Genomic DNA, 26,282 nt, shown 5'->3' with positions numbered 1-26,282 from the left:
AACAATGCATAGACATTTACTTTTTACTTTTGATACTTAAGTTCTTTTAAAAATGAGTACTTCTGTACTTTTAGTAAAAATCGGTCTTTACAACTTTTACTTGTAACAGAGTAATATAGTATCTGTACTTTCACTCAGTTCTCCAGTAAGGAAGTCGTATACTTTGTCCACCTCTGCAAGACAATAATTCTGGTACTATACGGTTATCCGGACCACACGTGACTACACGTACTATACGGTTAACCTAACCCTAACCCTACCCATCCACCCTACCCAAATAGGTGTGGTCCGGATAACCGTACAGTTCCTAATTCTCTAATATAAGAACATTTAAGAGAATTACATTTACAATAGCATTTGTATTATATGCTGACTGCTTCATTTAAAGCAAATGGAGAATCCACTGAACACTAATTAATATTTTGTAGGTAGGTTACCATAACAGTGAAAACAACGCTGTTGGAATATTATAGTGATTCACCAACAGAGAGCAGCAGCAGCCTCATCTAAACACCCAGCAGCTCTTGTAGGGAAGTGAGATTCATTTTTACGAATCGATTCATTCGATTCACGTCAATGAACCAGTTCAAACAATCAACAATGTTTCAAATAATCGTGTTCTCCACTGTTTATCACTAATATTTTGTTCAGTCAGATGTGTCAAAAGTTGTCTGGGAAAAAATAATAGTTTTTTAGTCAAAATACCACATTAGTTACAGTTACTGCAGTAAAACTCGAATAATCAGTAATCTTTCAGAATTCCTTTATTTTCAGTACCAATTACCATAGGCTGACAGACAAACAGCAAAACCAGCCCAAAATGATTTGTTCGTGGCTTTCCAAATCGGTTCAATTGAATCATTCAGTCTGTTCAAATGAACAATTCGTTCGCGAATCGAACATCCCAATCCTGTGCTTGACAGCTCAGAGGAGAGGTCTGGAGGACCACGACGCGCAGGAACAGTCCTCAATCTCTCACATTATTTTTTTTGTCAGTTATTCAGCTCCATATATAAATATAAAGGCCCCAGAAAGCTGTGTATAGATTGAAATATTCGCTATCGTCGGTTGCCAGCGCTCTCGCTCAGAGTATTCATCCCGGGATTTTGAATGGAAGTGGAGGCTGAAGGGGCGGCCAGCCTGTGTGAGGCCGGGGATGGGAGTCCGTTATCCGGGGCAGCATCATCCGATGACGCGGGGACGACAGACGACGGGGATGCGGGTAACTAACCACTCGGGGTTTGATTCGATAGAGGGGTTTAAAAAGACATCGGTTCATGCAATCTCATCTGATTGATTCATAGGTGGCTGGGATGCACTTGGATAGAGCTAGCAAGACTAGCATTCATGCATGGAGAAGGGACACTGATGCATGTGATATATCATTCCTGCATCAGATTATTGGGATTCTCATGCAGCCATAGAGAGAGAGTGTACTGTGCGATTAAAATAGGCTATATAGTTTTATGGGCATGTTGTTGTCAGGTGGATGGTTTGATATGACGGGTTAAAACCAGAATCAGCTCGCTAGCCATCAGCATAGCAGGGACACTGGGTAGATGACAGATGGGATGATAGGGGTTTCAGGTGAGAAATGGGGTAAAGGCTTGTTTTGCATCAGTTGAGAATAAATGTTTATTGCATATGCAAATTTGAATGCATAAAATGTATTTTGTAGACTAGATGGCATTTTACAGCAATGTTTTGTTTTCAGAATGATTTATTAATTTCCTTTTTCTTCCTTAATTTATTTGAGTGTGGTGTCACCTTGGTGTAATGATGGTAAATTGTTATTTAGCCTTTTTTTCACTTCAATTTAGCATTTTTGTTATTTATTTGTATTGTACAAAATACCAAATTATTTTCCATATATAGACATATATATATATGTCTAATATGGAAAATAATTTGGTATTTTGTACAATACAAATCTTAGTGACCTAGAAATCTTAAATATTTCTTAATTTATGTCTTAAACTTTTTGTTTCAAATTTAAATTTAAATTACATTTTTTTCAAATTTAAATTTGATTTTGTACCCCACTGTAAGCCATGGTATATTAACAAATACACACAAAAAGGGCCTTTTTTCAGCCTTGTTGAGCCTTGCACTTGGTTCAGTCTGATAATTTCATTTTTTCACTTTCATAACAGAGTTACTTTATTTATTAAATACACTCTTGTTTCTAAGAGAATGTGCTATTTTCTTCTCGGTTCCCCATTTGCGTTTTTTTTCTGCAGTTAATAAGTCACATATCTGTGTGTGAGGTGTCAATGAGTGCATTCACATGCACACTACGCAGATAACCATCAAAAATCACCTCATTCTGTAAACCCAGAACACTGTAAAAATATATATATATGATCAATAAGTTATGACAACATATGTTTTAACATTGCTTTAACTCATCAAAATAATTTAAGCAATTATCTACTTTTTTTTATAAGTTATGCAAGATTCAACTCACTTTTTAAGTCAGTTTAATGTAATTTAAGTTGAAATGACTTAAACATCCAAGTTGATTGTACTTAAAAATTTAAGGCAGCAACTTTTTTTACCGTGAAAGGAAAGAAAGCTATGTTTCAAATGATCAGTTTTTCCTCTGCTTTTAACATGAATATGTAAACAGATATACACACAAAACATAACAATACCATTCTTTTCTTGTGTTATTAAACATAATCAGTTTAAGATAGTTCTTGTAAACACAAGCACAGAATGTGATCCACTCCAAAAAGAGCCTATGTTCAGTAGTATACTTAAGATTGACCTTTATCCAGCTCATTGTTGACAAGGTTTGTTCTTTTGCGTCTGTATTGAAGCTTTGCAAACTGCTTTGTGGTTACCGTTGTTCAAAGACATAAATGTCAACGTAACTGGCTCGTAGTAAATGTCACATACTCTCTTGTAGTCCCATCATCTTCTCTTTAATTGCTAAAAGTGCATCCAAACACTCCCTGAACTCCCCTGGCGACTCCTGCCTCGGCATCCTCCTGTTTTCATTGGTTTTCTCCCCGGGAAAACATGCTGACTGTTGAGCATGCAATCACATGACATGGCCTGTGAGTCATTTTCTCACCTGAAGTGACATTGACACACTCATCCACCCTTGTTTTTTGGGGGTTTTATGTTTTGTTCCTAAAATTAGATACAATGTTAGTGAGTCTAATTGAGTTCGTTAGCAGTGTTTATGTCCAAAAAGGTTGCTAAATCTTACCACAATGGAATTAAATGTTTACATTTGTGCTTAAAATTATGTGTTTTCTGAGTGTTAGATGATGGCAAATGTGATCGAAATGTCCAAATAGGCGAAATAATGCACAGCTAAATATCCAATTTTGATGGATACAATAAATTAAGAAAAAACTATTATCGGCCGATAGCCAATATGATAACAATATATTGTTATTGTTCACTTGTGCAAAACTAACCGCCACAACACCAGGATGTTGGTAGCCGCATACTTTTTTTTGCAAGTTGCGAATTTAATTTCTGCGAAAAAATTGGAACTTCGCAAAGCAATTTTCGAATAAGCTATTTCTGCTCTGCTGTATTGCAAGTAAATTTGCTTCTGACGCACTTTGTTCATGTCTTCCGAGATAGTTTTTTATGCAAATTTTGGAATTTTGTTGCGTATTTATTTGCATCTAAGTGTTTCCATCCAGTTTTTTTATGCAGTATCGCAAAGTTTGTATAAATTCATGGATATCTCTGGTTTTTCCTTCAGTGTGAAGGAATGTGTGATTTATTTGTTTATAATATTTGTTGTTTTATTGCCTCGAAAATTGTAAGTTACAGAAAAGTTGAATTAATTAACCTTATTTATCATTGTGGAAGTGAACTATGAATGTTTTGTTACATATGCTTCCAGCGTTTAAACCAAAAAAAAAAAAAACCCGGTTTTATTCTAGCTTCATGCATTTCTTTTTTATCGACACTTGAATGTGTGTAAGTTTCATAAAAAAGGCAACATTTTGAGCAAAAAGCTGAGAAAATCACGTTTTTGTCAAAGACTACGTCTGGATCTTATTCGGAACAATGATCAAAACACAGATCGAGTCCATCAACACCCCCAAAGCTTTACAGTCCTATACCTCGTCCTGGGTCGACATTTCATTCAGTAACATTAGGCGGTTTTGATTTATATGCTGTTTAATGTTGGTGATCGCGTTATTTTACATATACATATGATTACATATGCTATCGCTTGTTTCTGCTTCTTCTACGCCTGTGTTTTGATCAGGAGATTCAGTACTCTTTCAGAAGGTGTGTCATAGCGCCCCCTACAGTACAACAGTGAAAACACGGAAATGTCGGTCAATGGCGGGGAAAGAGTTAACTGCAGTAGGTCAATAATTAGAAGAATAACAAATGGTAAAACTAGTTTATGATAATAAATTAAATAAATGATTATGATATTTTTTTTTATAAAGATCAAAGCTTTAACTATGAGCAATAATATTACTCTTTACACGTAGTAATACAATGATTGCTCCTGTTTCGACCCGTCTGAATGATAAATACATTGCTGTTCTGTTCAGAGGCCGTCTCGCTCGGCTCATTAAGAACAGAATTGAACAGATGAAGGCCGAGATAGGAAAAGATCTATATTGTAGATTAATTATAAAACAATTTCATTACCGCCGTACGGACCGTCTCAAGCACCACTTCAGTATCATCATGTGGTGGTGGTGGTAAATGTACACAATTAAAGCATCTGTGAAATGCAGACATGGCTTTCTCAGTCTATACGCATAACATCCCATGAGATGCATATATAATCAAACCCTAGGCGATACTCAAAGCTGTATAATAGTGTTTTGCTCGCTGATATCGCTTTGCAAAACAGGGAAGGTCTGTCTGCACACTCCATCTATTTCCTCAACACGTGTTATTCTAAGAGCTCAGACTGCTGGGAGTTTTCAAGCTCCGGTGGGAAATGGAAAACAAGCAAGAATTGCATAATGGTGTCTCTCTGTATTCCTTGCCCCCCTCGCTTATGTCCCGAAGAGGATGGAGCTTTTTATAGGCCAGGGCACTGGAAGACACTCAATCCCATCGGAACCTCAGAGGGAGTAGAGTGTATTTTACTAGAGGACGCGGAGTCCCCCATTGACATATTTGTGTTTAATGCATTGTAACCAACCATTGTTTATGAGGAGTTACCAGAACAGCAATTGTAAATCGTTCCCAGAACGTTGTCAAATAGTTGCTAAAGTGTAGTGTATTGTTGCGTGGTTTTTTTTTTGCAGTGATGATGAGATAGAAGAACCATTTTTGGTTCCTCAGAGTACCTTTCAGTCAGTTCTTAATAGAACCATTTTTTTTTTCGTACTATGAAGAACATTTAACAAATCTTTTTTGCACTATAAAGAACTTTTTGTAGAATGGAAAGGTTGGGTTATCCATGTTATCCATAAAGCAGAGCTGGGTAATATCTGATTACGTAATCAGATTCCTAAAATATAATAGTTGTAATAATTAAATTATATTACATGTTCAAAATACTTGTAATCACTCTATAGTTACTTTTTTATTGATTACATTCACTGATTATCTCATTTTTTTAATTCTTTCTAATTTTATCTTTAAAATGTTTTACTTTCTAAAAAGCCTATTGCTTAATATATGTTTGGAAAGTCTTAAAGTTTTGTGTAGTTGAACACACAAGAACGGCCACTAGTTAGGCGGCTATAATTACATGGAAAATTGAGAGGATTTTTTTTTTTTTTTTTTTTTTGAAAGTTTTTTATTTTGGATTGTTTTATTTAAAAATATTTTTCTTTAAATGTATCATTATTATATTTAATTAATTATTAGCTTTTTGATCAATTTGCTAGTAATCATCCCAGCACTGCCAATAAAAGACCTTTATTTTTTAAGAGTGTATGATATTCCGTTTGGTTGCTTGGTGGTTTCTTTCTGGCCCAAAATCTTTTAGATTTTCTGGTCTCTACGTATATCTTATGTGTTTTTAGGAAAAAAATCTTTGTATTTATTTAACCCCCTCACACAAGTGTATCCATTGGTAAGTGTGTCTATTGTTGTTGCATCTCCAGTAGTTTGTTGTTGTTCTGCCTCATCCGTAGGCATAAAAATGAAGTATACTTTGGGCTTAAGTCTGATAACTAAGAACTATGAACTTTGAATAAAAGCATCTGTTGAATGGCGTGTTACTTAAATGAAATTTGCAAGAGGAACTTGGTTTTGTTTTCATCTCTCAGATCAGAAGTGAACAAAGGAAATGGTTTTGTGGCCTTACCAGTAGGTTTATAATCTCTTGTTTCCTTTGGTTTGCTTTACACAGTTCTGTTTTACCAGATTATGAGCAGTTGTCTTGCCATGGTTTTACTTCAAGTATTTTTGCCATCATACTATGTGATATCATTCACCCAGAGTAGCATATACATGCTAAGTCTTTGGTAAATTTAGTCTCATATAATTAATGTTAGCTTGAGGTGTCAGGTGACACCTCAAAGATTTTGTCAAGTTCTTCATTTCAAGTCCATTTTGAGCTGGCTGTGATCACACCTACCCAAAGCATATGGAATTTCAGGAGGTGTTATGCTAATTCATTAGCACTGGAGATGTTTTGAGCTCTTACCCGTGTTTTAAAAGTTTTTTAAGTTCATTATGGCTTGACATAGAAGTGTCTGAACATCATTTCATAATAGAATATATAAAAAGTGTAGTCTTGAGTAACTGAATGCTAGGCTAACTCAAGGCTAGGCTAACTTTAGGCTAGTTTAAGGTAATGTTTGTAGTGCTTTAGCTAAAAAAAAAAATTCCCCTAAAGCTCTGTTTAACACAATTTTCCTTCCACAAAATCAGTTTCTGAACCTTGATGTTTGTAACCACTTTTAACAGTTTATACATTTTGTCTGTCAAATATGTAGCTTAGCGGTTAGCACACATGCTCAGACACTGTCTCAAGTAGGCAGTTTAAATCTCAGTCATTTTCTGTCTTTTCTTCTTTACCTATAAATAAAAAGCACATTTTTGCTGGTCTTTATTAGATGTGCGGTCGACCCTGGCTAGTGGAGTATAGCAGAAATCCTACAGCATGTTTGCACTCCAGCTTGAACTGAGGCCAAACCTAACATCAGCGAACAAGGTCTAGGAAAAAGCTCTTTTATGGAGAACCATAATGTTGCCCAAACAGTCCATAACAGTTTCAGGAGCCCACATTGACAGCTGGATCCAGAAATAACAGGAACTTTTGGTCATGAGGCTTGTTGGTGTGGATGTGTTATTTCAGAGGTGAAATGGGACATTGCAGCCTTTATGTTTTTACTAACTTTGAGCTTCTAACTCCACAACAACGAATTCAGCTAAAACGGGAAGCTTGCGGGTGGAAAATCCAGCTTGTAATGAATTTAGCAACAAACCAGCTTCCAGTTGGTTATGTCATGTTAGCTAGTCTCCCAGCCCAGCCATCTGCACCAGATGGAAACCGGCCACAATGTTTCAAAACAGTTACCAGCTTAAAAGTATAGTTATTTCACCAAAAAAATATTATTTACTTACAATCTTCCAAGTTCTCTGGTAATCGTTGCAACTGTATCAATGAGTCAATATGTCAAGAACTGATTCAGATCCATTCTGAGTGGTTTCAAATGATTAATTGAAGATCGAACGTGCTAACAATCACAAGCTATTGCTAACGTATTTAGTGCAGATGTTAAGATTTTCCTTTCTAGTTAGCTAATAATCATTTTAACTCGGCCGAAAGTCAATTTGTGAACGAATTGTTCCGATTTTGTGAACCATTACTAATGATTCATTAAAGATCTGACAAAAATAAAATACAAATTTTTGTCAAAATAAAAGTTTGATGGCTTAAAATAATCATTCATTTTAGTATTGTAATTTTACAGTTGCAAGGGAAGATAAAAGTATTATTATAATTTTTTTTACAGTAGAATATTGCAATAGTAATTTGTTTTGTTTTGTTTTTTAGTAATTATTATTTTTTATTTAGTAATAATAATTATTATATTTTTGTTTTATTTTATTGCATTTATATAACTTCATTTTCTAGCCATATTGATATATAACTAAAAATTTTGCCCAAATTTTGCAGCACCACAGTACAAACAAGCACAAAACCTTTTTTAATCACATTTTAAGTCACAGAATAATTGCAATTACTGTAGATTTATTCCCCGAGTCGTGCAGCCCTGATATTATGCTTTTATGTATTTTTTTAAGTTTAAAACCTCCAGACTAATTCTTTGTAAAGGCATTGAATAGAGTAACCAGTAAATTTCTCAAAATTTCTCCTTTTCTGTTCTATAAACAAAAGAAACTCATACAGGTTTGGAACGACATGAGGCTGAGTAAATGGGGACAGAATTAACATTTTTGGGTTGACTTTTCCTCAAAGCTGTTTTTAGCTGGATTTTCCAGCATGCCCGTCATCTTGGTTTTGCTGTTGCTTTCTCACTGCATGGCTATGAGCTGCTCTGTCTAGCGGCCAATGCCCTATTTAGAGCAGCATGTGTCTGTTGATGCCACATGCATATACAAACTCTGAGAAAGCTTGTTGACCTTGATCGGGATGCCATGGAAACCGAGGAACTAAATGGGAGCGTGTGCAGATGCGTCTGGGACGACCGCGGGGTGAGAAGCACAGCTCAAGGAATCCAGCCGTCATCTTCACATGGTGTGTTTTCATCAAATCATCTTTGTCAACAAACATCCCAGTCGCCGCTGACAGCTGCTGCTGATGCTCGAGGGGCAGAGATGGAATATTAATGGAGGCTGAATAATGAAGCCGGCTGATGATGTCTCGGTGACCCGTTGACCCTTGAAGTCTGGTTATAAGTTCAGATGAATATGTCTCAAATAATCACAGGCACACAAATCTGGTTTTAAATCACGACTGTCTGAATTTTCATTTTGCAAACAATGAAATGTAATCCTTTAATTGAGAGAGTGTCGTCAATACCCGGTTAATCACGGTTCTTTTTCTTTCCTAGACACGATATCGAAAAAGGCTTTCATCACAGAGGTACATTCCTTTACCACATATCACGAATATCTACTATTAGACTGCAATGAAACCTGTTCATGTAGGGAATGCAAGTTGGTGGTATCTCATATTTTTTGTTCTTTTTACACCAGATGCCTTCATCGTCAGGCCAGCCGGCTCATGGGAAGAAGATCGGTCACAGAGGAGTGGATGCTTCAGGAGAAACCACATATAAGAAGGTGCATTGCTCCGAATCAATTTCAACAACTTTTTCTAGATTCGATACTGGTTCCATTTAGATTATTTTAGTAACTTATAGGGAGGCACAATATATTGGTACCATATCATTTAAAAAAAAAAAAAAAAAAAAAAAAAAATATATATATATATATATATATATATATATATATATATATATATATATATATATATATATATATATATATATATATACAGTGCAATGCATAAGTGAATACACCCATGCTAAAGTTGACTAAAAAGAGGAATAAAAATTCATATTTTGGAAATTGAACTTAATGCCTTAATTTAAAAAATTAGGAAAAATCCAACCTTTAAGGACACCAATTTTCTTTGTGAATGAATAATGTATCGTAAATAAATAAATGTTCTTCCTTAAAATACAGGGTGCATAAGTGAGTACACCCCTATGTTAAATTCCCATAGAGGCAGGCAGATTTTTATTTTTAAGTATTTTTTTTTTTTTTTTAAATGTAGGATACTATGCATCCTGATAAAGTTCCCTTGGCCTTTGGAATTAAAATAGCCCCACATCATCACATAGCCTTCACTATACCTAGAGATTGGCATGGGGTACTTTCTATAAGATCATCTCTCAATGCAAATCAAACTAGCTTTTAGGCTAACTGAAATAAAACCATGCCAATCTCTAGGTATGGTGAAGGCTATGTGATGATGTGGGGCTATTTTAATTCCAAAGGCTAAGGGAACTTTATCAGGATGCATAGTATCCTAAAAAAAATAATAAAAAAAAATACTTAAAAATAAAAATCTGCCTGCCTTTATGGGAATTTAACATAGGGGTGTACTCACTTATGCACCATGTATTTTAAGGAAGAACATTTATTTATTTACGATACATTATTCATTCACAAAGAAAATTGGTGTCCTAAAAGGTTGGATTTTTCCTAATTTTTTAATTAAGGCATTAAGTTCAATTTCCAAAATATGATTTTTTATTCCTCTTTTTAGTCAACTTTAGCATGGGTGTATTCACTTATGCATAGCACTGTGTATATATATATATATATATATATATATATTCATTTTTCTTTAATATTAATATTTTCTTTAATATCTTCATTTTTTTTTTTATGTTTTATATTGGTCAAAATAGTATTTTTAATTGTACATGCTCATTTCCTCTCTTTTTACATTTAAATTTTTGCCATTATCTAACGCTAACCTAAAATTAATCGAATAGATTTGATATTGATTCCATTCAGATTGTTTACTTTTTTTTCTTCAAAGTTTATCTTTTAGTGGTCTATCTAACACTAGCCTAAAATTAATCTATAAAAACACTAATAATTTAATGACACAGTGACATGTAATCTTAAGCAAAAATAAATATCCCCTTTTCATACTGTATATTTAAATTTTGTAATGCCTAAATTCACTTTAACATTTAAACCAGTTGATTTTAGCTTAATGTTTTATTTGTTTTTATTATTTTAGACAAAATAGTGCTTATTTATACAGTTTACAATCATTTAATACATAAAAATGATTGTATATAAATAATTATACGTAAGTATATAATAATATACAAACTAATTATCGGTTTATCTGTATCGACCTGAATTGTAATATTGCTTATAAGCTCATTCTGCAGAAATGTGGCACTAGACGATATCAGAACAAAAAACGTAGATTAAAAGATCAATCTCTCAGTTAATATTGAAGAAAATGTATCTCAAGTCATTTATATCTGTTTTTTTTTGTTTTTTTTTTCTTCAGACCACATCTTCAGCACTCAAGGGGGCCATTCAGCTTGGGATTGGCTACACGGTTGGCAACTTGAGTTCCAAGCCTGAGCGGGACGTCCTGATGCAGGATTTCTATGTGGTGGAGAGCATCTTCTTCCCCAGGTGAGCTATCCGTCTGAGGTTGAGGGTGGATGTAAAATTTCACGTGCAATAAATGTTCTTCTCCTTGTTCTTCCAGTGAAGGGAGCAACCTGACACCAGCCCATCATTTTCCAGACTTCCGCTTCAAAACCTACGCTCCCGTGGCCTTCCGTTACTTCAGAGAGCTCTTCGGGATACGGCCAGATGACTATTTGGTGAGAAATCTAAGCTGAAGGCTTTTTAATACTAAATGCTTGCATTTATTCAGGACCACTGAAGAATCGCTCAACCTGAATTGATCTATATTTGTGTTGGCCTTTAGTATTCGCTCTGTAACGAACCACTGATTGAGCTGTCCAATCCGGGAGCCAGTGGTTCAGTCTTCTATGTCACCAAGGACGACGAGTTCATCATCAAGACAGTTATGCACAAGGAGGCAGAGTTTTTGCAGAAGCTTCTTCCTGGATATTACATGGTGAGTTGCTGTACTTTGACTGATGCATTTAAATTGGGTTTTTAATGTCCAATCCCGATATCTTGAGAACAGGGTGTATATATTATACAATATATTAATACTGCTGGACAGTCATTGACAGCAAATTATATGTAGCCCACATAAAATTAGTCAAATACTTATTTTACACAATATTTAATTTATTTTTGGAACTGGCACAGTGGTGAACTGATATTTATGTCCAAATATTAACCGATTATCTGCCTGGCAAATATTTATTGGTGTATCTCTAATGCAGCCCTCTACTTTTTATGTTTTTCAGCTACAATAATTTTACAGTAAATGCACAGTTTATGTTATTACTTTTTAAGAAACTATATATCGGTAGGATATCGGTTATTTACCGATATTAGAATTTATTCAAAATCATCGGGCAAAGCTTTAGTGTGATAAAGTGTTTAGAGTTTTATATTTAGTTAATTCTGACAATAAATGATCAGTTGGCCAGAACAAAAATTATTATCAGCCGGAATTTTAATAGTGTGTTTCTTTATTTAAAACTAATGGTCAAGTAATGTGTATTTTCAATGTCCTGTGCCGATATCTATAGAGCAGGGCAATAAATACTGCATGATAAAATTGTTTAATGATAACAAACAAGATATATCCTATATAAAATGAGTGAAGTAATTATTTTACAAAATTTGTACGACATTTTAGAACTGATACAATTGTGGGCTAGTATTTATTGCCAAATATCGGTCGATTATCTTCATGGCCAGAATTTTTTGGAGACCTACTATTTACATTTTTGAACTACAATAATTTCACAGTAAATACAGAGGTTATGATGTTATTTTTTGGCATGTTGTTACTTTATAAGAAACAATATATCGGTACCATATCGATTATTGACCGATTTTATTTTTATTATCGAGAAAAAAGTTTTTTTCACAAATGTTTACATTTGATTTTGTATTAATTTTGTCAATAAATTATTATTATTGGCCATAACATGAAAATAGTTATTGGCTTATATCAGACAGAATTGTATTATCATTACATGCTTTTTTTAAATTAATGGTTGACCGATATTGGTTTTCAATGTCCAGTAAAATATAGTAGAGTGGCTGAAGGTTAATATAATGCTGATAATTATATATATATATATATATATATATATATATATATATATATATATATATATATATATTTACACAGTGTATATTATCAGCCTGTGCGATATATAGGTGTATGAATCATGGAGATCTAGTTTTTCAGCTACAATAAGCTAGGCTAAAATACACAGTTTATGTTGTTATTCAGTACTTTTCGAGAAACATGCTTTCCAGCCTATTATCACATGCTGCCACAAATCAACCACCTGGTTAAACAACGACACTGCTGAATACCCAACAAGCTATTTCGAACTAATTTCTCCCCTGAGGCGATTTGTCTGCTATTTTCCTGAATAATAAAATAAATGACACAATTAGCATTGAAACCGTGCTTGTTCCAGCTTTCTGTCTCCATTGGACCAATGCAATAAACACTATAAGTACAAAAGGGTTTGGTTTCCAAGAGAACATGGGTTTTTCTTTCAGTAGATGATGCCTAAATGGGTTCTCAGTGTCAGCAGAGTCTGACCAGTGACTGGCTTGGCTTGTTCCATCCATTCAGCTGGAGCTAATGAGCCCATGAATAGTGACGGATCAGTTGTTGTTCAGCAACAATGCTGACCTTGGCCAGTTCGCCTACAGAAACCTGTCTTTAACACTGTTTAGCTCTTTTCCACTTTCTGTTTCTCCTCTTTGATCATATCTTGTAGGACATGTCACCTTGGTGATGGTTGTTCCACAAAGCTCTTCTAGGTTGGATATCTGCTTTATTGCTTTGCCTTTGTGTGGTGCTTTTTAAGAGGATATAAAATCCAATCTAATTGGAATCAGGTGGTTTTACAACGCTCTGGAACATTAGCTGGCAAACTGAATGCCATTGACTTGAGGAAGCGTTTTTTTGGGATTGAAATGGTGTGTTTTGAATCTGGAATGTGGGAAAACAAATAATTATTACTTCAAGCTAATGTATAAATGCTGTTATTGAACTAGTATTAACATTTAGAAGTGGTCATGAGCAAAAGTGTGGTTTGCATGTGATATAAAAACTGATGTGTGTTGTAATATTGACATATTGACATGACTAAAATTCTGCAATCATTTATTCATCATGCCGGTCTAAATCCGTGCGACTTTCTTTCTTCCATGGAACACAAAAGAAGCTGCTCTTTTCCATGCGGTGACTGTTAACTTGGACGCCATCAAGGCTAAAAACATGACCAAAAAAAGCTATAAAGTATCATTCAAGTACTTCTTTTTGTGTGAGGAAAAGGCTGAAAAGATGAGATTCTTATCTGTTCTTCCGTGGAACACAAAAGAAGAGGTTTTGAAGAATATTCACGCTGCAGTTTTCCATAAACCACCATTTCCACCATTTCCTGGTGACAGTGAACCTGGTTGCCATTAAAGGGATACTTCACCGATTAGCATTAAGCTTTGTATCAGTAGAAACCCAGTAGTATTTTCGAATGACCGTGCTTCCCTCCCTCATGTCCCCCTGAGACGAGAGATTTCTGTATTGTGTGTCTGGAAAAAAACCTCAGATGACGCAAAAATCATAATTTTAGAGGCGAGAGACTACAGCCAGTAGTAGGAGCTAGTTTCGCATGTTTTCAACCCTCTTTTCAAACGGCGTCTTTTCAGTTTTGAGTCAACTAGTAGCCTAGTTGTATAATTTCTTCCGATACTGCCCTCTGTAACCGGTAGGCGTGGCTTGGGAGTGTCCTCATAGAGCAGCGAAGCAAGTGCATTCTGGGAGTTGTTGTCTTTTATCCACATGAGCCAAAAATACATTTTCTGGCTTTTCTCAGTCTAGAAGGCACCAACTTCTAAAATAATTTCACATTTCTACTACATAAATGACACAATTTAAATACACATTCATATTTCCTGCGGTGAAATATCCCTTTAAGGTTAAAAAATTACAAAATAGCTAAATAAAAGTACTCTTTTTGTGTAAGGAAAAAGCAGACAATTTGAATTTCCAAGTTTGTCAAACATGGCGCAACTCATTTTGGCGCACAGCATTTTAGTATCGGGTCAATAAATGATGGCAGAATTGTAACTATTCCTTTCAAGATTAAATAAATTAATTACACAATGCATGTAACCAACAAATACTAATTACAAACGTTTTCCCACAGATGTGTAGCACTGCATGGACGACTTGCATTTGAATATTCGTTCACTCCGACTGGGCGTTTGATTTTTCAAATGTTTGTTTCCTGCAGAACTTGAATCAGAATCCTCGCACCTTATTGCCCAAGTTCTTCGGGTTGTACTGCGTACAATCGGGCGGCAAGAATATTCGAATGGTGGTGATGAACAACGTTTTGCCCAGGGTGGTGCGCATGCACCTCAAATACGACCTGAAGGGATCCACCTACAAGCGACGGGCCTCTAAGAAAGAGCGGGAAAAGGCGAAGCCCACTTTCAAAGACCTCGATTTCATGCAGGACGTTCAAGACGGTCTCCTGCTTGATACAGACACGCACAGCGCCCTGGTCAAGACGTTACAGAGGGACTGTTTGGTAAGTTTTGGACAGTGTGCTGGTGTCTAGAGAGGATGTGTGAATGGGAGGTAAATTTATGTGTTTTTGATGTTTAGGTCTTGGAAAGCTTTAAGATTATGGATTACAGTTTGCTGCTGGGAGTTCACAACATCGATCAGGCGGAGAAAGAGCAGCAGATGGAGGGATCTCAGGGCAACAGTGATGAAAAGAGGCCGCTGGCACAGAAGGCGCTCTACTCCACTGCCATGGAGTCCATACAGGGAGCGTCGGCCTGTGGAGAGGAGATTGACACTGACGACACGTGAGTGGCCCAAATTAGTCCATGTTTTGACACATATTAAGGATATTTAAAAAGTAATTGACACATTTTCAGATGCATTAAAAATGTATGAGGAAGTGAAAGGGATGCAATGATAAAATTCTAGCTGATACCAATAGCCTGGTAATGATTTTCATGTTGTTGCCTATAATCAATATATTGTATTCTATGCTATTTTGATACTATTTTTTTGCTTTATAAAATCTTTATAAAGATTAATTTTACAGTTTAAACAAAAAAACATATCTGGATAAAATCAAGTCCTGTCCTGTCAGATATCATGTTTCATCTGGAATTGCATTTATTTTGGAAGGTAATGGATTGCAAACAACAAATTTATGTTAACTAACCAAAAAATTCAACTTTTTAAAAGTGAACAAAGACATTGTTTTTGTTTTGTCTTTTGTTTTGTGTTTTTTGTTTTGTCTGGTTGCTTTTTGTCTTTTGTTTTGTTTTGTCTTGTTGTTTTTGTATTTGTTTTGTGTTTATTTGTGTTTTGTTTACATCCTATTTATTTTTCGTATTTTATTTGTATTTATTTTTATTAATCAGCCATTTTTTCCTTTTTTGTTCCCAAAAGTATAGCTAACTTGTTTTCCATTTTTTATTTTGCCAAAATAAATAAAAAATGTGTTGTTGTTGTTTTTTTTTCTTCATTAAAAAATGAAGGAAAAAAACGTTTGCCTCCATTTCCTGGCTAAAATCTAGTCCTGTCTGTTAGATATCCTGTTTCATCTGGAAATGTGTCACATTATGGAAGTAAATGGATTGCAATAAACTCATTCATGTTGACTAAAGGGGCGGTCACTACACATTTCGTTCCATTGACTCCATTGCCACGGCTTGACCTCTTAGCTAAATTAAAAGAACGCACATTTTTTGCAGTAAAGTGGAGTAGATTGTGTATTTTAACTGTTTTTGTGATCATTTGTTATATGTTGAATTTGTGCTTTTGTGCAAAAAATTGCCACAGAGCGTGACGTCATAACATGACAGTTGCAGTGTGCGTAGAAATTTTGGTCTAATGTGACCGTGGCTTAACCAAAAAATTCCATTTTTTAGGAGTGAACAGACATTTTTTGTGTGTGTGTTTTGTTTTGTGTTTTTATCTTATTCATTTTTTTTTTTTTTTTGGTCTTTTTAGCCATTTTTCTTCTGAATGCAGTTTTTTAAGATTTTGACAACTTCGGAAAACACTTTTCAGTCCTATTGCAAATTTGTTCCCAAATGTATAGCTAAGCGTTTCATTTCAGTGTTTAACCAGGTTTAGACTTTTGAGTGTTTTAGGCCATAAAAACTTTCATATTCATTTATTTCCTCATGTTTTTTCCCTGCCAGGATGGGCGGCATTCCTGCAGTCAATGGAAGAGGAGAGCGGCTGTTACTGTACATCGGAATAATCGACATCTTGCAGTCTTACAGGTGCTTGCGTCAACCTCTCCGACTCATGTCACTTATGATTTACATCATGAGGCGTATGATTCATCATATCCAGTATGATTTAAAAGCACCGTGGAGTGACTTTTTTTCTTTTTTCTGTGTAGGTTAATAAAGAAATTGGAGCATACGTGGAAGGCTCTAGTCCACGATGGGGTGAGAATTTCCTTGAATTTCAATGGCTGTTATATATCAACACCATTGTTCCATGCAAGTCGCTCCATCTCTTGTCACTCTGGATGAAAAGCTTTGGCCAAGTTAACATCCAGCTGTGTTTTGAGACTCTGTGGTCTTTGACCTTCACTATAATTCTTCCTACTTCCTACATTTTCATGTTAATAAAGCGGGGTCAGCTGCGGTACGTTAGCACAAATGGAGTTTAGTGAGAATTACGGGGTTTTGGAGGAAATGCTTGTAAAATGTGACTAATTTGGGACCATTTTTTTTAGAGGATGTGCCAATTGGGCTATTGCTGGATATGAGACGCACATGCACATACCACACACACACACACACACACACTCATTTTCTCCTCAGCTCAGCTGTGAATAAAGGAGATTTCTCCAACCCTGCCTGTGACGCATCAGTCTACGCCGTACTGTGAATGGCTCAAGATTAATTTGCATGCTAATTAAGATATTTATAGACCCAGAGCTGGTATATCTTGATCATGTCAGCTCTAAGTGTTGACTGGTGTCTCCATGAATAATGGATGTTTCACTGGAAACCTTAAGTTTGACTTAAAGCCTGCATGAAAATTATTAGTATCGCATAGTATTTAACTGTAATTTTCCATTTGCTGTCTCTTTCACTCTTCAGGACACAGTGTCTGTTCACAGACCATCTTTCTATGCGGACAGGTTCTTCAGGTTCATGAGCACTACTGTATTCAGAAAGACTTCATGTGAGTTGAATTTATATGATTGAATCACATAGATTAATTTCATGTTCTGCATGAAGAATTAATGATAAAGTAATAGGGATGCACCAATTAGAAAATTCGGACTGATACCGATAAGACGATAAATATTTATTTTAATGACTTTCAACCAATAAATGACCACTAAGTCTACCACAATTGGGCTATATAAAGGGAAAATAAAACACTACTACAAATTAGTTTAGACATCACAGCATAGAAAAAGGGTATTTATTTTGAGATTTCCTATAGAGTGCATATAATCGTGTTATTATTTTATTAAATAATTCACGTTTTTAAAAGATTAACTCTTCAGTCTAAATGTAAAAAAAGAGGAAATTATCATGCAAAATTAAATATTCTGTACCAATACATTTTTAAAAAATATGTAAAATTGGCCGATAACCGATAAGGTACCGATATATGTTGCATTCCTAAAATGTACTTTAAAATTTACATCTAAAATGTATGTGCTAAATTAAATGTAAAAAAAAAAAAAAGATATTTATTATCAATATAATGTACAAGATTTTTATTTTTAGATAATAATGAAAGTCACAGTGTTAACAGTTTTTAGTAAAATCCTAACCGTAACCCTACGTAAGAAGCCTCACATACTTTCATTATGATAATCAAAGATATTGAAACTATTTTTAATATTTAAGTGCATTTGTAAACCTGTTTCTTTCAGCGTTAAAATCCTCTCCGTCAAAAAGGGGCCGTGGGGGTCTAGCCGCGGGCAAATACGGCGGCCCCGGAGCGGCCTGGTCGGCCAGCCAGCTGCCCTTCGTGAGAGACGAAAACATCTACGACCTGAGAGGAGCCCGTAGCTTCCCCACACTGGATGATGATGGTAAACAATTTACAAAATACATTCTTCATTCTCAACTAGGAGGACTTAATGGTTACAGTCACATGTTTAAACTCTGCCTGGTTTCAGGTCGGACGGATGTGCTTCCCTGCACCCCTCCCTCGTTCGAGGAGGCCACCACAGCCTCCATCGCCACCACGCTCTCCTCCACCACCTCTCTGTCCATCCCAGAACGCTCCCCCTCGGACACCTCCGAACAACCTCGATACAGGTAAGAGTAAGACCCTGTCTGTCGCTCTGTAATGTTCCAGCGCCACTGCCATAGCGGGTACAATAAACTCTCTGTTCTCCTCCGTACAGGAGACACACCCAGTCCAGTCACGAAGAAACGTAAGTAAAACGGAGACTGGTCTGCAATATGGTGTAGTTCATGTTGACAGACCCAAAAAGACTACTTTTTAGAATTGAACAAAGACGTGTTTTGTTTTTTGTTTTGTTTTGTTTTGTTTTGTTTTGTTTTGTTTTGTTTTGTTTTGTTTTGTTTTTTGTTTTGTTTTGTTTTGTTTTGTTTTGTTTTGTGTTTTGTTTGTCCTGTTTTTTGTTTTGTTCTGTTCTGTTTTGTTTGTCCTGTTTTGTTTTGTTTTCTTGTTTTCTATTTATCTTGGGTCCATGTATGTTGCGTTCATTCGTTTCTCGATTTAATATTGAAAGTTGAAAAATGAGAAAACGGGAAAAATTTGTTTTTCGTTTTTTCAAAAAACTTAAAAAAATTAGAATTCGGCTTGATTTTTATATTTTTATGTTCAGGGATAGAAAATGGATAAATGGCTTCTCCCACAGTCCCTTGCTGAATAACAGTCCTCCGCTTCTGCTATATACGATCGCTTTGTGCGATGAACAGACCAAAATTAATCAGAAAAGACAGAGTTTATGTTTCATAACACTTTACAATGTTTATTGCACTCTTGGGCTTGATCTTCTTAATGGAAGGATTTGCTCTTAGTGATGTTGTTGGTGTGGTTTGGCTGAGCCCTCTGCTGGTGTTGTTGTAGAATGCAGGATGAGGACCAGCAGACCATCACAGTGGAGGTGGAAGTGGAGGGGCGATACGACAGCGAGCTCACCCTCGTGGCTCCCCAGGTATCGCCGGAGAACAGGTACGCACTAAAAACTGAGAAACTACCTCCACAGTCATGAGCACTTATTATATATTTACTTTTGAACACCAGATATTGTTGAACACGTAAAAAAAAAAAAAAAAGATCTTAATGAAGTGTATTGGAAATAAGGGCGATGATTTAAATGCAAATGCACTGTGTCGATGAATCAGGAGCAGTGTGGATGTTAGTTCAAGGGTATCATGGGAATGAGGAATTAGATGTGCTTCATTCATCTGAGCTCACCTGCTGAAGCTCCTCATAGTGATGGCAAAACTACACCATGGAAACTGCCACAGAGGAACATAACCAAACAGAAAGCGCTTAATCACACTAAGTACCCAAACGTTTTTGTGCTCACCAGGCATATAATATATATATATATTAATGTTTTATCTATCATTGCAAATCAATATGCCTTTGAAGAAATTTTGAAGAAAGTTCATGCTGCACTCTTCCATACAGAGTTGCATTAATTAAAACCTGTAAAAATAATTTTCAGTAATTGAAATAAGGCTGAATTGAAATAAAATCCAAATATTAGATGAAAAACTTAAAAATGATCAAAGTTTTGCTATGATAACTAACAAATAAATAAGTTAACTAAAACTGAAATACAAAAAAAAAAATCTAAATAATTTAAAAATTTTTCCTTTTCCACATGTAGTGAAGCTCCAGAGACGTTTCCAGAAGCCTCGTCCTCCTCCGTCCCAGCGAGCCCCAGGATAGTCGTAGAATCTGACAGCGCCAGTCTGGCCTCAGGCTGTACGAGCCGTGCCTCTGTGGACGAGGATGATGATGTGCCAATTACAGACATTTATTTCGTAAGCCCTTCACTCATCTGAACTAAAAATATGTATTGTTTTTGTATAGAAAAAAAGTGCATCATAGCAGAGCTAGAACTACCTGATGACCTAATGTCAAAACATAAAAACATAATCAGATTTGTCCGCACTGGAAAAATAAAAGTATCTAAACATCCTTAAAACGCGATAAATTTACTTAAAAAGCAAAACAGCAATTGTATTAAGATAGACTATATGAGAATAAATCTTGAATTAAAAAGTTTTTTTTTGTAACACATTGTCAAATATTTTTCTTAAATCTAATATCGAGCATAAATCTAACAATATTTAGTGAGGTTCGTAGTTAAAAACAAGAAATAAATTACCAATGCTGTAACTTTCATAATATGAAGAGTTCAGATGCAAAAGCCTTTAAGTGCCATCTGAAAATTTCTTCTTGAATGATAATTTTTTTGATCATCATATAAGTTCAGTAATTTCACTTAAATAGCAATGAAAATGACCTATTAATTGTCATTTAAGTGAAACTACTGAACTTAAATATACAAGCTTGATAAAAATTTTAGATGGCTTTTGCATCTGAACTCTTCATATATTCTACATAATATATTCTATGACGAAGTTTTATTATTATTATTTTTATTTATTTATTTTTGATTGATTGAAGGATGTTTATATATTTTTACTCGAATACAAGAAAAATATTATGATGATTACCTGTGTTATATTTCATTTTTAAAAGAAAAAATACGAAACTATATGTTCCATAAAGAAAAATGAAGCATATTTTAGAACCAATAAAAAAATGTGCATTATTTTTATGACAATTAAGAACATTTTCCCACTGATTTTAACAATACTATTAAATGTCACGCAAAAAAAAACAAGAATGTATAATTTTAATAGTATGTACTATATGTATAAATTATGGTACTATTGTATGTATTTTATTTTATTTTTATTAAGAAAAATTATGTGTTCAGACCTACAGATCTACATGCATTATGATATTGAGAATGAGAATGAGGTTTGTTTTTTAAATGAGAATTTTGTCATGGAAATAATGCCATAATAATACAAAAAAAATACTTTTTTTCTTTCTAGAATTTACTTCAAGTAAAAATATATTAATTTTGGGGTTAGACATGACTGTGACGTGTTCTTGATAGACTTTGTGAGATTCTCCCAAGTAGTAAACAGTGCTAATGTGACCATTGTTGAATTAATGGTGACTAAAGGAAATGTCTCCAATACGGGACAGAAGACAGAATCTCACAGAGGGTCTCTGTTGGCACGTGGGTGGGTGGGTATGTGTGTCCGGAGGTGTTAGGAGCTCCTTTGGCTCTTCATTTTTATCTTCAGTGTCTGTATGACTATATAAGACCCATTTAAATGAAGTTTGAGTCCTTTTGTTTATTTCATTATTTGTGTGGTAACTTTGAAGAACAATAGACAATAGACACATTCTGGCCCATGAACTACAAAACAAACGGACATGCCAGTGAATCCACAGGGATGTTTCTGAGAAATGGCATTTGTTAGACACATCGAGGCCCTTCGGATGCCTCCTAAACTCAGTTGAATGCTGAAAAGAGGCCTAGAGACACGCAAGCGCCATCTCTTGAATTATTCATCCATTAACACCCTGCACCAGCTGCTCCGTCGTTCTTTCCTCTTATTAATGGAGCTGTCAATTTTTTCATTTATCGACTGCTAAACTGCACTCCATCTCCTTGGCATTTTCATTACCATTCTGCCATCTTTCTTTATGTGTCTGCTGTCTCTGTCCATCTCTCTTTCTCTGCCTCTTGTAAGTTCTCTGATGGCAGCGTCTGTGTTTGTCAGCCCATCACACACAGAAAAAGGCACAATGTAAGTTTTAGAGGAAACTAGTTTTAGAGGTAGTTTTAGAGTCAAGATAGCCTTTGATGTTCATAGTTTTTAAGAACCCTTTGATTATTAGAATTAAACAGGCTGTTTTTGTTACTGTACCTTTAAGACTTTTATATGCAAATTAACTCATTATAATAACTTTGAAATTGTTTTGAGGTAAACAATTGCAGCGGCTCAATTTATACAACTGCATACGTCAAGTCACAGTCTCAAAGATTTCAGTGCGTTGTTCCAACGTTGTAAAAATGTTTTCATAGTATTTTTAGTACAATTTTCCATTATTTTCCCCTTCTTTTATTCGTTTACTTGCTGCTAGCGTGATATTAACAACCTTCGTGCCTGTTTTTATCAATGTACCTTGTCTTATTGTGCAGGATTTAATAGAACTGTTTAAAAAGATTTAAAGAATGTTTTATACATTGGTGTAAAACATTTTATTGTGCAAAATGAATTGTGTGAACTGCACAATTAATAACAAAGAAACATCAAGTAACAGAATTAAACATGAAATTTTGAAGCAGACAGACTAAAAATAGTCATTTTTCACAGTGTAGTCTTTGATCAAAATATAACCTTCTCTACAACTGAAATGACTTTTCTTATTTGCTGATGTAATGAAAGCCATGTGGGCGGGGGGAAATAATAGTAGCCAATAATATCAATGTTAGTTTATCGTAATTCAATCAAATCCTGAAATGAAGTCCTGCCCTACAGTATTATTCTGTTTGAAAATACTTGCGTTATATAGTACTAAAGTAAAATGTGTCGCGTTTCGTAATTTGATTAGTGTTGTCTTTGCGAAGTCTATTACAGCTTGTGATTCTCATCACTTCCTTCTCAATCAAAGTTTCTCTCTTCTTTGACTCTCCAGATTACAGCTTTTGTTAATTCATTAAGTCTAGATTTTCATCTTTCCGCAGTGGCTACAAAAATATCCATATCGATAAACTTGTAAAAATATATATATCGTGGCCACAAATTTTGATTTTGTTCCCACAATTTACTCATTTGTTCACTCGTTTAAGTTAAATCATGGCCACTAACTAATAATTTGTTCTCTCGTTTTAGTAAGTCATGATGTACTAATTCGTTCACTCGTTTTAGTTAAATTATATCCACAATTGTATTATTGCCAAATATATTGTAAATTATAGACACAAGATATTTAAAAAGAATAGTTGGTTCCCATTACTTGTTAATTAGTTCCCTCGTTTTAGCAAATCGTGGCCACATTGAACTAATACGTTCCCCTCGTTTTGGTTTTATTACATTTTTATTTAAAAAAGGGAACAAATTATTACAAAGTGAACGTGGTCACGTTTTAGTAAAACAAAGGAACGAATTTGACTGTGCACAAGATTTACTTAAAGGTTTACTTTTCACCCAAAAATAGTAATTACTCACCCTCATGTTCCAACCCCGTAAGACTTTCGTTCATCTTCGGAACACAAAATAAGATAATTTTGATGAAATCTGAGATCTGGCTCACTCCTCCATATGCTTCTATGGGATCGAAACTTGCCGGCCCAGAAAGTTAGAAAAGACAATGTTTAAAATAGTCCAAGTGACTACAGTGGCTCAACCTTAAGTTTATCAAGCGACAAGAATCATCGATTCAACACATGACCATCGTCGGCCAATAGTAAGCCTACGTTCTGACCTACAACCCAGAAGCGCTGCGCTGTTACACTACGCGTGAACTCACGTCAGAGGCCCACACATAAGAAAATGAATAGTGGAATAAAGTCGTTATATTTTAATTTTTTTTTGCGCACACACAGTATTCTCGTCGCTTGATAAACTTAAGGTTGAGCCACTGTAGTCACTTGGACTATTTTAAACATTGTCTTTCCTAACTTTCTGGGCCGGCAAGTTTCGTTCCCATTGAAGCCTATGGAGGAGTGAGCCAGCTCTCAGATTTAATCAAAAATATCTTAATTTGTGTTCCGAAGATGAATGAAAGTCTTACGGGGTTGGAACAACATGAGGGTGAGTAATTACTGACAGAATTTTCATTTTGTGGTGAACTATCCCTTTAATACGAGAGTACGAATTAGTTAGCATTTTCACCCATAAATTTGCATCGTATATCAAAAAATGTAGATTACTTTTCCAACCTTATTAACATTAATAACAAATCTTTTACTTGTATGTATATATTTATATATATATATATATATATATATATATATATATATATATATATATATACACACACACATATATATATATGCGTATATATATATATATATATATTTGTGTGTGTATATATTCACACAGGAGATATATATATATATATATATATATATATATATATATATATATATATATATATATATATATATATATATATATATATATAAATCTTGGCCACAAAATAATAATTAAATTCCTCAAACTAAGTATTCGTTCTATCGCTTTAGTTGATCACGGCCACGATTTACTAATTTGTTCTCTCGTTTTAGTCAATCGTGGCCACATTGAACTAATTCATTCCCTTGTTTTGATTTAACTAAATCAAGGGAATTTATTATAACAACATGGCCACGATTTACTTTTTTCACCGCATGTTATGTGCGGGCTTCCGTATCTATCTCTACCCACTGCATTTCTAATATTCCTCTCTGCCACTCTTGTTTCATGTCTGTCTTCCTCTCTGCATATTTCTACTGGCTGCCTCTGTGTGTCTCCACCCCTTCTGGCTCCCTCTGCTGTCTTGGTTGTGTACCAGCAGCCTCCAGAAGACAAAAGCTGGGTGTATTCTCCTCTGCACTTCAGCACAGGGTCAAAGACCCTTCCAGAGGATGAAGAGGAGAGTGAAACAGTAAGTGCGCAGCGTGTCGTGGTCGACCTGGGTTTGTAATTCTTGACGTCGACAGTTGACGATTAGTCCTTGCACATTCTTTAATATACACTTAAGCCACAGCATTCAAACGCTATTAATGTGTCCCAACAGTAATCAGACCTCAGGAGAGAGGAGCAGCTTCAAGGTTTGGACTCCTCAGACTCGTCACGTCCGGAAGCTCTACTGGTCGGATGCTACTGTCGGAATCTTCGCAACTCGAGCTTCATTTTCATCGTTCTATCACCCACTTCACAAACAACACCAAGCGAGTAGCAATACCAATGTCCAGATGTATTTATGAGGGAAAATTAATATATTTGTTTAATTATTTTATTTTGTTCCGTTGTTTTGTTTTGCGTTCATTGTCTAATTTACATACTGTGAACGTGTTCTCCGATTTGAGCTCTGGGATGCAAGACGACTCCTAAGAGTTGGCTGTATGCTATTTTTTAATGATTTTTTATTTATTCTTTTGGGCTGTAGGTTATGTGACCTTAATTTAAAAAAGAAAGACATTTATGCTTTATTTATGCTACTCTGGTTGTTAATGCACGTTGGTTATCAGTAGCTTTGTTCCTTAACCGTTGAAAAAAACACAAATTCGTTTGTTTTATTTCTAATTAATTTGCATTCTTGCAAATGATCCCAAATTGACAGTTCATATTATGTTCCATTTCTGTTGCAGTCTTTTAATACTAATTTTAAATCAAATTTCTGGAGATTTCCCCACCCCCAAAATCCAGTACGTCATCGGGGCTATTAAGATAGGTTAAGCCGGAAGATGGGACCAAATTATTGTGTGGGAGGCCAAATATGAAAAACAAATTTTTACCATATCACAATCATTTCACTATTTCAGTTAAAGTTTTAAATTGTAAATCCACGTGTATAGAATTTGTGTGTGCCTATGCATTGAGCGTGTTTGTGGTTT

The 26,282-nt window shown here is 35.0% G+C and overlaps 1 protein-coding gene across 1 annotated transcript; it reads left to right on the top strand.

Moving 5' to 3' along the window:
- Positions 1-1,110: 1,110 nt before the first annotated feature.
- pip5k1ca (phosphatidylinositol-4-phosphate 5-kinase, type I, gamma a) lies at positions 1,111-25,592 on the top strand (the record flags this gene model as incomplete). Its single annotated transcript, XM_081384610.1, has 17 exons — positions 1,111-1,222; positions 8,982-9,013; positions 9,127-9,213; positions 10,973-11,103; positions 11,180-11,297; positions 11,405-11,557; positions 14,883-15,182; positions 15,260-15,465; positions 16,822-16,905; positions 17,028-17,076; positions 17,740-17,824; positions 18,531-18,692; positions 18,780-18,921; positions 19,011-19,040; positions 19,703-19,807; positions 20,475-20,631; positions 25,463-25,592. 17 exons carry the CDS (start codon positions 1,111-1,113, stop codon positions 25,463-25,465), a joined length of 1,956 nt encoding a protein of 651 aa, XP_081240736.1. The 3' UTR covers positions 25,466-25,592.
- Positions 25,593-26,282: the final 690 nt, after the last annotated feature.

Source organism: Scardinius erythrophthalmus (genome assembly GCF_964197995.2).
Source record: "Scardinius erythrophthalmus genome assembly, chromosome: 14".
Taxonomy (NCBI): Eukaryota; Metazoa; Chordata; class Actinopteri; order Cypriniformes; family Leuciscidae; genus Scardinius; species Scardinius erythrophthalmus.
Note: the sequence above shows the minus strand (reverse complement) of the source record. Positions and strands in the feature narration are given on the sequence as shown.